This window comes from Herpailurus yagouaroundi, unplaced genomic scaffold (assembly GCF_014898765.1).
Source record: "Herpailurus yagouaroundi ecotype Mexico unplaced genomic scaffold, PumYag 184, whole genome shotgun sequence".
Lineage (NCBI taxonomy): Eukaryota > Metazoa > Chordata > Mammalia > Carnivora > Felidae > Herpailurus > Herpailurus yagouaroundi.
This window is the reverse complement of record NW_024412415.1, coordinates 35445578-35459258: the sequence shown is the minus strand read 5'-3', so window position 1 is coordinate 35459258 and position 13681 is coordinate 35445578. Positions and strand designations below refer to the sequence as shown.

The window sequence follows — 13681 nt, the reverse complement described above, 5'->3', positions numbered from 1 at the left end:
AATGTTTCTGTAGGACACAGAGGTGGGGGTCCTTGCGGGGGACTTCGTAAACTTTTTACCGTCATGTACTTAAGTTAACAGTGAGTCATACACATAACGCTTTTCTTCCAAACATTAAAAAAAAAAAATTCACAATCACTAGAGATTAATTTTCTCATGTGTACTGTCCTCCCAGTATTATTTGCAATTTTTTATTTAACACTTCAGAGCAGATGTTGGCTAAAAGAACTTCTTCTTAGATTTATAATCCAGTTTGTATGTTGTTATTGGACCTTCCCTTACATTCAAGAAATACCATCCAGATTCCATCTAGGTTCAAAAGGGAAAACCTAACTATGTTTATTATAAATTCAGTATATACAAAGGGGACATCTGAGTATGTTTTAAAATTTGTCCTAAGATTTTTGGTCTAACTAATATAAAATGAAAGTAAATGAAAATTGTAAAAGAAGAAACAAGGTTATCAGTATTTGTAGATGACAGAACTGTACAATTAAATGTGGACAAAAGCATCTCAAAACTAAACAGATGACAGAATTTGAAATGTATGTAATCTGGGGTGCCTGGGTGCTCAGATGGTTAAGCGAGTCTGACTCTTGATTTCAGCTCAAGTCATGATCTCATGGTTCATGGGATCAAGCCCCGCACTGGGCTCTGGGCTATCAGCTGACAGCACAGAGCCTGCTTGGGATCTTCTCTCTTCCTCTCTCTCTGCTCCTCCCATGCTCATGCTCACACTCTCTTTCTCTCTCAAAATAAATAAATAAACTTAAATTTAAAAAATGAAATGTATGGAATCAGCATAAAGCAAAATAGACGCTGTACAAAATCAGTAAGGCCACCATAAGCTTGAGAAATTCTCCTAAAATACTAAGGGAAAATGGAGATACGAAGAATAAAAGGTAAGATGGGGATATGGAAGACAAACAGTATAGAAGTAACAAACACAAATGGAAAAGCAATATTTAAATATATAAAATAAAACTTTCCTGAGCTCAGGAAAGATCTAGAGAATGAAGGGGCACAACTGTTATATGATATGCAAAAGATGTCTTCCCCCCTCTTGCTAATAATCCTGGGGCATTTCTTTTAGAAAACCACCTTTCTCTAACTCCTTGGTCCTGGTGGGACTTATAATTAGAATGCTTACAGTGCAGAGTTACCTTTTATTTTCTTTGGTAACTCTGAAAAGGAACATTATTAATTCTAAAATATAGGTATCAGGCTGTGATTTAAAAAAATCAGTGGGGATACCGTTCAGCTTTTTGGTGTGCAATCAGATAGGCCATGTGCAACAGAATCATGTGCAACATCTCTGATGGAGCCTGTTACGCAGTGCAGCCGTGGACAAAGTCACAAGCATTTGAGTAATGACAGAAATTCCAGGCAAAAGACGGTGTAGGGTGAGAGCAGACCTCTTGATTAGTTAATAAAGTTCACAGCAAGAAGAAATGATGGGCATGTTGGAAAGCCCAGTCGTGGGTCATACTGATCAGAGAGAGGGCCTCCAGACAGACTTCAGGACTTCCTGTTACATCTAGAAAGGCTAGATTCTCATCTCGTCTTTGTGTATAAGAGTAGCCCACACTGCTCTGTCTGGATAAAGACAACCTTCCTATTTAGCAATGCTGAAAGGGCAATGTCTGTTTTCAGGCAAGCAATCACACAAAGGGCAAGCTGTCCCTAAAGGAAGAGATGGCATCGAAAGAACAGATTCTTCCTGAAGCATATTACTGTCCATGTGAAAGCAAGCATTTACCGAGAGGACAAATTCTGGAAGACCAAAAAAAAAATCCAGGTCAGAAATCAAGAGTCAACCTCCCAGATTCCTCTGTATTCTTCACCATTCACATATAATCAACTGCTAAATCTTGATGTTTCTATTAATCTGCCCCCTTATATCACTATTGCTACTACTTCAGATCAAACTGCCATCCCTTTTCACAAAGACTATTAGACTGGTCTCTCAACCATTCTGTCTCCACTTTCACTTTTCTCCAACTCATTCCACCCCCAAAACCTATTTCTTGAACACCGTTATCATTACTCAGAACATTTTCACATCCATAAACCAATTATGTTTTATTTCACAGTGCATACCAAGTATTATTTTTATTTCTAACAAAAGGAAATTCAAAAAACAAAAAATATTCACTTAATTTTCTTTTAGCTTTTTAACTACCTGCTGCTATTTTTTTTTAATTGGACATGTCACCTTGAATATTCTATCTCCAGATTTTTTAGAAACCTAAGGTCAACCAAGGCTGTCTTCACTTTGGAATATTCCAAATTTCTGCTTATTGCATTTGGATATTTTCAAATAAGACTCGATTCTCATTTAAAACTTCCTTCTTAGGGCACTTGGGTGGTTCAGTTGGTTAAATGTTTGACTCTTGATTTCAGCTCAGATCATGATCTCACAGTTTGTGAGTTCAAGCCCTGCATCAGGCTCTGCACAGTGCAGAGCCTGCTGGGAATTCTCTCTCTCTCTCTCTCTCTCTCCCTGCCCCCTCTGCCTCTCTCTCTCTCAAAACAAATAAACTTAAAAAAAAACCTTCCTTCTTATAGTTATAGAGCTTTGAGAAATAATTTGTATGTTACAAATGATTACTCTTAATACATGGAATATTACAAACACGATGCTGAAATTATATGACATCACACAAGTCAGCTAACAAGGAATGAGCATGTTTCATCAGCATAATTGTTGGTAAATAATTCCTACACATTACATATGATCAAGTGGTATGTTATTCATTTATCAGGTCCTCTCACAGATCTTTGGTAATGCCCAATGAATTCTTAAAGGTGTATTATAATGTGAAAACTACAAAAATATGTTTAATTCTCACATATACATTTTTAAATAAACCTTAAAATATTGCTACCACAAAATGTTTCAGTTAGTTAGGAATAGTTTTAAAAACAGGGGGCTGGAAGATGGAAGGGCAATTCTGTAGTGCAGCATACAAAGCCCTCCGTGGTCCAGCCTTTACCTGCCACTCTCGCCTCATTCCTCACCATTCTTCAACATATGCTAAACTCTCTAGCAGTAAAAAATAACTTACCATGTAGTTTTTAGTCTCAGTGCCTTTGCATATGATAGTCTTTTACCGACAAAACCCCTTCATTCTTCTTCCCATTCCATCACCACCTAATTGGGTAACTAACTTCTCCCCTGCTAGAGTGATGCTAACCAGCTCGTAGAGCTGGGCAGTTCTCAGGCCAACATTCTTCCCACTCTGTGCACACACAGAAGACACACAGACGGGGCGGGGTTAGTTTGGAACCTAGCAGATGTGGTCCATCTAGATCTGTCAAGGTTTTCATTCATTACATTAGCTTTTCACCAAAACGATGGAGACTAACAGCGGACAGAAAGCCTAGAGAGATCATGCTGAAGTTTGTACTTGACCAACTGCAGGTGGCAGTGACAGATCTTGTTCATCAACAGGCAGGGACTCATGGATCATCCCAGAATGTACAGTCACCACCTCAAGAGAGGCTTCACCTTCTGCATGAGTATGTAGCTCATGTAGCTGTTTATAAATAAATACCCACATTTCAAAGACAAAAATTTCAATGGAAAAGCAAAAGACTAAAAAACAGCCAAGATGCGCTGAGAGAGAAGAAGGGGACTGGGGAGACAAAACAAACCAGATAGAGGAATTCAAGCAGACAGACGCAGAGGCAGACAAAATAACTGAAGAGAATAGTCCAGATTATAGAGTAATCAGGGAAATGGAAATCAAAACCACAAAGAGATACCACTTTATGCAAATTCAAATGGCAAAAAATAAGAAGTAGGACAAGTCCAGAGCTTTGAGTGGTGGCCGCTGCTGGGCTCTGGCTTCCCACCAGCAGAGAGTGAGGTGGTGTGGACAGCGGCCCCGACACCCCATGCTCTGCCAGTCCCTGTGCCCCAAGCCCACCCACCGCTCCTTGCGTCTACACCCTGCTGCCACCCCAGTCCAGTAAGCAGCCCAGATGCAGGCCATAGAGTATGTGGTGGTGGGAGACAGAGCTGCCCATAAACCCTGCCTCCTGATGGGTTACACGGCCAATGCATTTCCTGGACTATTGTCCCCAGTGTCTTTGAAAACCACTCTGCCAATGTTATGGTAGATGGAAGATGGGGAATCTGGGCTTATGGGATACAGCTGGACAAGAAGATTATGACAGATTACGTCCCTTATCCTATCCACAAACAGATGTACTCTTAATTTGCTTTTCTCTTGTGAGTCCTGCATCATCTGAAAATGTTGGAGCAAAGTGGTACCCTGAAATGCAACATCACTGCCCCAACACCCCCATCATTTTGGTGGGGACTAAACTTGATCTCAGAGACAACGAAGACACCATTGAGAAACTGAAGAAGAAACTGACTCTCATCACCTACCAGCAGGGTTTGGCCATGGCTAACGAGACTGATGTTGGAAAATGCCTGGAGTGCTTGGTTTTCATGCAGCAAGACCTCAAGAGAGTGTTTGATGAAGTTATTTGAGCAGCTCTCTGCCCTCCCCCGTCAAGAAGAGGAAAAGAAAATGCCTGCTGCTGTAAATGTCTGGACCCCTCTCTGCCCCGTCCCCCTGGGAACCACTGTCCACTTTGCTCAAAACTGGTGGAGCCTTTGCACACAATGCAAAGTTTTTGTTACAGATTTTTTTCCATTAAACCATTTTGAACCAATCGGTAATTTTTAGGTTTCATTCATTTAAAGTGTAAGCCTTCAAACTTTGACATGATATTAAAATATAGCCTTAAAGTGGCAATCTTCCTTAAAGCCTTATTTTTCAAAAGCCCTTATTCTTGCTCAGATTAAGAGTTGCCCAAATACCTTGTGAACTAAATTACGCTGTCGTGCTGACAACACGAAGCACTGCACCGTTAAAGACCTTTGTCTCAAGTTTGGAAATGCAGGCACTTCCCAACGAGTTTCTCCCAGGAAAGCAGCACAGCATCCTCCTTCATGAAATGTTGCCATCTGACCACCTGTAATTTATCAGCCCATGTCCATTCCCTAACACTGTACTGTGTGTCCTAATGGAATGAGTGTAATGACTCAACTCTTTGGATCAATCTTTTTTTTTTTTTTTTTTTTTTAACGAAGCTTTTTCCTGGGCAGAGTTTTTGTTTTTTTTAATGTTTATTTATTGTTGAGAGAGAGACAGAGTCAGAGTGTGAGTGGGGGAGGGGCAGAGAGAGAGGGAGACACAGAATCTGAAGCAGGTTCCAGGCTCTTAGCTGTCAGCACGCCCCGAACCCACAGACCGTGAGATCATGACCTGAGCTGAAGTCAGATGCTTAACCGAATGAGCCACCCACATGCCCTGGATCAATCTTTTTGATTTTGTAGTGAGATTAAAAAACAAAAAACAAAAAACCCCCCAAAAAACCTTAGTGTCTTCACTTCGGCTGAGATTCTGAACAGCCCCCTTACTCCTGTGTCCCTCTGATGCGAAGTGTGTGCTCTAGTGGTGGCCACATCAGTGTGGGGTGTGTGCAGCCCGTGACACAATCAAAGAATGAAGACAGTTATTCTGATAAAATATGGAGGTTAATTTACATTACACTGTACACATCATAATTAAACTGAGTAAACGTGTCACGGGTAAAATTTTAAAAGGCTAATCTTTGTCAAATGCAGTAAATGATGAAGAAAGGTTGGTATTATTACTAAGTGTTTTAAGCTTTTCCTTACTCGTAGACCTCCCATCCGTCCTGAAACCAGGCATTTAATTCATCTTTGAACTCATCATTCCTATTGTTGCTAGCTTAGTGCTTTTCTTACAGAACCCCTTAAGGAGCAATAAAGCCTCCTTGTATTATAAAATCTCTCTGATAATGCATTAGAAAATTTTTTTTGTAGATTAATAAAACTGCATTCCTGTTTACTTATTACTTTATTCAAAGCCAATAAGCGCTTTCTTTAGTTGTGTAGTAACTAGGTGTAAAAATCATGTGTTGCAGTTATACAGTTTTTGATATTTTTAGGTATCCTAAACTATGAACTTTCTTAACATCACTATCTTGCCAAATGGCCAACACTGTACCTTGACTAATGTTGAGCCTCCTCTTTGCCTCACCCCCTTGGACACATGCTTCCTGTTGCTCTGCCTAACCATGTTCCTGTAGGTCTGTGAGGTTCTGGAAGCCTGTGTTCGTGCTAATGAAGTTCTGTACAACTTATCCACTGGCAAGAATACAAGGTTGGACCTTTCGACCCCCAGAACAAAATTTTCTACATTGACAGTTACAGAATTGTGGGGTGTTTTCACATTGACCTTTTGCTAATGCAATTAGCAGTATGTTTTGCATGTATGACTTAATAAATCCTTGAGTCATAAAAAAAAGTATGATAATTCCAAATGTTGAAAAGAATGTGAAGTGACAGGATTGATTATGCATTACTGGTGGGAGTATAAACTGCTACAACCACTTTGGGAAACAATTTGATATTATCTTTTGAAGTTAGACATTAGATAATCTCTGATCTGTCAGTTTCATTCCTAAATATATACCCTAGACTACATATGGCACATGGAAGAAACACGTACAAGAATGTTCATAGAAGTGCTATTCCTAAAAGGAAACAAACAAACAAACAAACAAAAGGAAAAAACCCAAACGTCTACCAATAATAAACCGGAGAAAATAGTTTTCATGTAATCATTCCATGGAACTCACAACAGCAAAAAGGAGTAAACTATAGCTTCATAAGTCAAAATAGATTAATCTCAGTAAGCTAATGTTGTATGCAAAAAGCAAATACTAGATGCCAATATAGAGTATGATACCTTTTTAAAATTACAACACAATACTACTAAACAAGTTATTATTTAGACACACATATATGTGATAAAACCAACTTTAAAAATCTACAAGGGAATGATAAATGTGAAATCCTGAAGAGTGGTGACCTCAGAATAAAGGAGGAATACCTAAGTAGAAGAAGATCATTAGTAATATTCTAGTTGTTGGGCTAGGGTTGTATAATATATATTTTAAAAATAACAAAAGACTGGGGTGCCTGAGTGGCTCAGTCGGTTGAGCATCTGCCTCTTGATTTCAGCTCAGATCATGATCCCAAGGTGGTGGGATTGGGCCCCATGTTGGACTCCACACCGAGCAAGAAGCCTGTTTTGGATTCTCTCTTTCTCTCCCTCTGCCCCTCTCCCCCTACTCTCTCTCTAAAATAAAATTTAAAAATAAATAAATAAATAAAATAAATAAGAAAAAAAAACTGTCATAAATATAAGGATTCTGAATGTTTTATAAGTTTCAACTGCCATTTACTGCTATGGAATTACCATAACTTATATAAATAGGCTTAATACCTTAGAAATTTCAGTGAATCAGTAGTCTTGAAAAATTCAACACAAGTATCATTGCTAAAATTTTTATAATACCTAATTTCCTAGACTTTTTTCCAGAAAAGAAAAAAAATGAAAGGGCTTTACAATACCTGATTTCCATGAAGGTCCAAGACATCTAAGCTTTTAAGGTTCTCCAGATTTGAGATTTTCTTGATTCTGAAAATCAAAATAAGCAGAGTAGAAATAGGGATGCATTTATCGTAAATCAAAACATGCTAGAGCATAACTTATTTTTATTAAAAAAATTTTTTAACATTTATTTATTTGAGAGAGAGAGAAATCAAGCATAAGTGGGGGAGGGGCAGAGAGTCGGGGACACAGAAACCAAAACAGGGCTCCAGGCTCCAAGCTGTCAGCACAGAGCCCCACCAGGGGCTCAAACTCAAGAACCGCGAGATCGGGTCCACTGACAACAGACTAAGCCACCCAGGCGCCCCGCATAACTCATTTTAAATTTATTCTTTCTACAGATAAGTAGACAGATATAGAAACAACGACAGATATATACCTATCTATATAAATCTGTACATAGTAAGAGAGTATATGTAATTGTATATATAAAACAAAAAAATATTTCCCGTTGATTTAATTATAATGTTAAGATGCAGTCCCACTGGAGGAAAGTCCCAAAGACAGCTTAAAAGTCGTATCTTTATGAAAAATCAACTCTACTTCTAAGAACTTTAGGACAATGCACTTACTCAAGGCAGCTTTTTTTACTTCAGAATATGATCTAAAATCCTTACCTCAGTCCTCAAGGCCCTAACCCTTGTGGCTGCTTCCTCCAGCCTTATCTCCTACCATGGCTCAGGCTCTCTGCTCTGGCCACAGGGGCTTTCTTGCTCTCTCTAACCTGACAAGTTCATTTCTGCGTTCTGTAAACGCCTTGGAGCGTTTACCCTTGCTGCTCCTTCTTCCTCAGTGTTCTTCCCCCAGAACTTCGCACGGTTCACTCCCCCTGCCTGTCTCCATTATTCTCTCCTTCCCCTGCTTTAATTGACTTCATTGCATTTATGCTTGCCTAAAATTATATTATTTGTTTACTTTCTTATGATCTCCTTCCTCAAACCAAAATGTGAGCTTCAAGAGGGCAGAAACTTTGACATATTCTCTACTATATCCCCAACGCTCCAAACAGGGGCTGGCACTGAGTAGGAACCCAATATATATTTGTTTAATGAATAAATAAACATATACTAATTAAATGGATGAGGTTTATATACAAGGGTATCCATAATAGGATTGTTTATTGCAGAAATAAATTAGACGCCATGTAAGTCTGGATCTGCTCAGTTAGTGAATATTTGGAATTTTTGATTTGCCATCTGTGAAAAGCTAAAACATTGCTATAAAGGAAAAAACACAGCATTTTATCTCTAAAATGCCCCCTCTTATATTCCTTAATGATTAGGGCCACCCACTGTCTCCCTCATGCCTATCTTTTCTGGCCACCTTATCTGTCCAACTGCCTCCAACAGGACAGTTCTTTTTTTTTTTTTTCTAAATGTTAATTTATTTTTGAGACTGACAGTGCACACTACAGGGGAGGACAGAAAGAGAAAGAGAGAGAATATCAAGCAGGCTCCACACTGTTGGTGCAGAGCTGGACGCAGGGCTCGAACTCACAAAGCGGAAGATTATGACCTGAGCCTAAATCAAGAGTTGGATGCTTAACTGACTAAGCCACCCAAGCGCACCATAGACAGTTCTAAAAAAATAAAACAAAAACCACTTCCCTTTTATTTTTCCCTACTACAGACCCTAATTTCTCATGCTACCATAATTCAGTAGAGGGAAAGGAGCAGCGGCAAAGGGTAGAAATGAAGTTCATACAATCCATCTTGACCATCATCTGCCTATCACTATTCACTTCTGTTGTCATTACCTACTGCCTCAAAGAACCATTTCTACATTGCTAAATGTTTCCAGAACCTGGATCATCCCTTGAAATTTCATATATGCTGATCACTGATGTGGGGAACAAAGGCAAAAGTTCTGTTCTCCAGGAACAGAACTGCCTCGATGTTAATACTTTGCTAAGGGCAAAAGGCAATCTTAGCGTAACATTATCTCGAACACCGGCATCCTATAAGTCTCCTTTAACATATAAAAACTCCTTTGGAAACTTCCTTTATCTTTATCCCCCAACATATATGTTAGTAATCATCCTCCAAGCACATGGCCCCTGACATACATATGAAGAAGGGTCTCCTGACTAAGATTTTATTAGACAGTAATAAATGACCTTTTCCTAAAGAATAGGTAGTCCCCTCAAGGTCCTGGAAACCTTGCTTCCAAAATTCCTTACAGACTTATGCTATCTCTAACCCCCTCCCAACTTCAAAGTATATAATCAAATGCTCCTCACAATCCCAGTGCAGCTCTTTCTGCCCACGAGGCCCGTCCCCGTGCTTTAATAAAACCACCTTTTTACACCCAAGACATCTCAAGAATTCCTTCTGGTCCATCTGCTCAGAACCCCAATGTTTTCACATGAGTCCCCATGTAAACATAATGCAAATTTAAGCTTCATGAATTTCCATCTCCATTTGACCTCAGTCATCTTACATCATTGCCAAATCCAGAATTATATCACCACAACCAATTGAATCCAACTTATCTATGATAAGTGCACCTACTACTGTGCACTATCACAATGCGATTATGTTCATCTTCTCTCCCTTATCACACACACATGCCACACCCCCGTCTTATCTTTTGTTCTTCCTATCCTTATTTTTCTTTAGTATTTTAAAAGAGTTTCTCAAGCTTATGCTGACACTATCAAATAGGAAAACAGACAAAACTTTCAACAAAATTAGTCTTCTGCCTCCTTTGCCCTTGAAATATTTAGAATAGTTGGAGAAAACTACCATACCCTGATAATATGGATTAGGACAGAGTGATGCTTTTTTTTTTTTTTTTAAGTTTAAAAAATTTTTTTTTTTGGGGGGGGGGGGGCATGTGTGCACACATGCGAGAAAGGGAGGGGCAGAGCGAAAGAATTCCAAGCAGGCTCCGTACTGTCGCACAGAGCGGCTCAAACTCCCAAACCGTGAGATCACGACCTGAGCCAAAATCAAGAGTAGGATGCTTCACCAACTAAGCCACCCAGGCGCCCCCAGAGCAATGCTCTCTAACAGCAATCCAACTTCAGAGAAGTCTTTTACTCAACTGGTTTTATACCCCCAAGCCCATATTCCCTAAAACAGTGGTTCTCAAACTTCTGTATCTGATTCATCTGCCAGGCTTGCTAAAATATAGATTGCTGGGCCCCACCTCCAGAGTTTCTGAGATAGGGTCCAAACGTTCACATTTCTGACATGTTCTTGGGTGGTGCTAATGCTGCTCGTCTAGAGATCACATCTTGAGAATGTGATCTTAAAATTCAGACCTTCCACATCAAATCTCAACTCTCCTCTCGTATGAGTTTCATGAGAATGAACTCACCTACTTAGAAAATACTAAAGCATATTCTAAGGATATAATCAGAGAGGCAGACAAAGATTTATGGATAAGGATATTTATCACAGCATTACCATAGCAAAAAAAAAAAGGACACAATATATGTGTCTAACAGGGAAAATATTAACTATTACACATCTGTCTACATAACTATACATTATGCAGCTCTTAAAGATATATTTTCAAAACAAATGTTTTTTCAAAGAATGTTTAATGACCTGGAAAGATGTAAATAATAAAATATATTCAAGTGAAAAACACTAGCATAAAAACCAATTTTATAAAACTGTGATCAGGTAGGTAGAGTAGGAGTGCTTCTCAGTGTAGATTACCAAAACGTGGAAATAAGGCAAAGGAATGACCTCATGTCCCTTCAATGTCATATCAGAGCACTGGGAACAAGCGTACCTAAGGATCACCCATTTACTACTGATTAGAGCCCCAACTCTGCAAAGTTCTGTACTAACTCACAGAAAACGGATTTAAGCTATGATGATGATTTTTGCCAGGTAGGAATGTAATTTAATTTTGTCTGTTAGAAAAAATAACCCACAGGGTGATAACTTCACTGCTCTGTAGGACATGGGCCTGTTTCATAACTTAATCATATTCTGGCACTTTTTATATCTCATTGCCTATGCATCAGTTTCTCTTATCCTCCTTTTGAGCCAGCTTTGTCATCCTACTAGTTCCCTCATTATTGAGTTAATTAAAACATTGGCCTGTAACTACTATTTGTCTGGGAATTATATGTTTAACATTTTGAAAATGATACACAAGGGATGGAGACTGTCTCAGCCTGAAGTTCTCTGACTTGGAGGATCCATGTGTTCTGTTTCTGTATTTATCAGAAACCCTGGGCAGTTTTCAGGTACTTCAATCTCAGAAAGCTTCGTGCACAGTAAATTCTTCCCATAGAATTTCACCAGGGCCTCACATACCGTTAAGCTGTCGAGTAAAGCAGTTCCTATATGTTGTGACTTCCAGCTTTCTTTAAGCTTTGACACACGGTGGCTTTGCGACTCTCACTTCCGATTTGGACTGCCCCAGTGATTAGGGAAAAAAGCAGGCAAGTCGCTGTCAGTGAAACCCAAGACCAACCAAACATCTTGCTGTCTTGTCTTCAGAACTGCCTTTGTCATAGATTCTTTCCCTACCCCCAGCACCTGAAATTACCTAAAAACAGATCCAATCAAAATGAATTCAGAGGCATATTAAGGCATCAGTTGACCAGAAGATCACTGGTCAGATTAGATACCGATGTGTGAAATTTGCAGAATTCTAGCCAATTCTCAATATGACCTGAAAGATTTTTTAAAAGAACTTCTCCTACTAAATGGACTGAAACTGGAAAAAGACAAGCCCCACCCATCACCTCAGCTGCAGACCACGAGGGGTACATCACAGCCCATCTCTGCAGGCTACGTTATGATGCCTGCGTAAGGACTACACTATAGAATCTCTATGAAGGCTAGGCTTTTTAGGAGTCAAAGACAAATCCTTAAGTGGAGACCTTCAAGGAATCAATAGGAAAGGAATATGGAATCCCAGGGCCTGGCTGAGAGTTTTAGATCTATAGTCCTGGGTGATCAGACAAAAGGGCATAGAAGTTCTACCCATTAGCCTGTGATCTGAGGGCACCAGAATCTCACAAAGATAAATAGGAATATAGAAAGCAGAGGAGTCAGATGGCAAGAACTTCAGTAGCAGAGCAGTAGGGGGTTCTTCCGAAGCAATGTAAATTTCACATACAGACTCTCAGTACATTTCAGCAGAAATCTTTGTCGCAGTTGCTTGAACTTAGAGGAATGTGGTTGCCCTGGATTTTAACACCTGGGTCCACTGTCTTGAACTGAAACATGGTGCAGTGCTTTGCAAAGTGAGAGGGAGAAAACTTTCCGGACTCTCGCCCAGGAGGGGGCAACAATACACCCAAGACAAACCTGAGGAGACAGGGTAAGCTCATCCCCACTCCAGCATCCCTCAGCCACCTTTGTTCCTGTACTGCCTCAGGATTTGCATCTTCAAGGCTCACAGGCCCCTTGCTGTGTGACAAAGTCTGCTGGCCAGAGAACACCTGAAAGATTTGGGTTGTTCTGATACTTCAGAAATATGCATTTTGAGAGAATGTGAAAAGTTGTCTTTCTGACTTTCTTTTTTATTTGAGAACCCTAGCAGCTCTAAAACTGTTTCACAGCTATTTTCTCTATGTGAAAAATAAAGTAAAACAGGACCAAACGCAAACAAAACAAACAAAAAGATGGGAGTAGAAACAGGAGAGTGCATTAGATTGCTTTTACTTGATTGACCAAGATAGGGATCTAGAAAAGGGCGTTAGGTCCCTTAGACTTAGAAGAGCAAAGTGACCTCTGAAAAGGTCAGAAGTCCAGATGGGACTGGTGTCTCCAAGGCATAAATTATTTTTTAAAAACTTAAAAGTTTATTTCTGAGAAGCCAGAGAAGCTGCAAAGTAGAAGCAGGAAAAAAAAAAAGTAGATTGAGAGAGGATTTAAAACATTGGGACCCAGGAGCTGCTCTTAGAATTTATGTTTAAAACTAGCAAAGGAGGGGCGCCTGGGTGGCGCAGTCGGTTAAGCGTCCGACTTCAGCCAGGTCACGATCTCGTGGTCCGTGAGTTCGAGCCCCGCGTCAGGCTCTGGGCTGATGGCTCAGAGCCTGGAGCCTGTTTCCGATTCTGTGTCTCCCTCTCTCTCTGCCCCTCCCCCGTTCATGCTCTGTCTCTCTCTCTCCCCCCCCAAAAATAAATAAACATTGAAAAAAAAAAGATTACAAGTTAAAAAAAACTAGCAAAGGAGGGGCACTTGGGTGGCTCAGTCAGT

General features: G+C 39.8%; 1 protein-coding gene and 1 pseudogene across 5 annotated transcripts in view; one reads left to right on the top strand and one right to left on the bottom strand.

Moving 5' to 3' along the window:
• The window catches only part of LRRC49 (leucine rich repeat containing 49), a 149617-nt gene that overhangs the window by 121210 nt on the left and 14726 nt on the right, over positions 1-13681 (bottom strand). For all 5 annotated transcript variants that reach the window (XM_040493129.1, XM_040493130.1, XM_040493132.1 and 2 more), the window contains one exon: positions 7466-7532. In XM_040493129.1, coding sequence (XP_040349063.1) covers positions 7466-7532 — 67 coding nt within the window. The remainder of the gene's footprint in view (positions 1-7465; positions 7533-13681) is intronic.
• Positions 3577-5115, top strand: LOC121041938 (ras-related C3 botulinum toxin substrate 1-like; annotated as a pseudogene).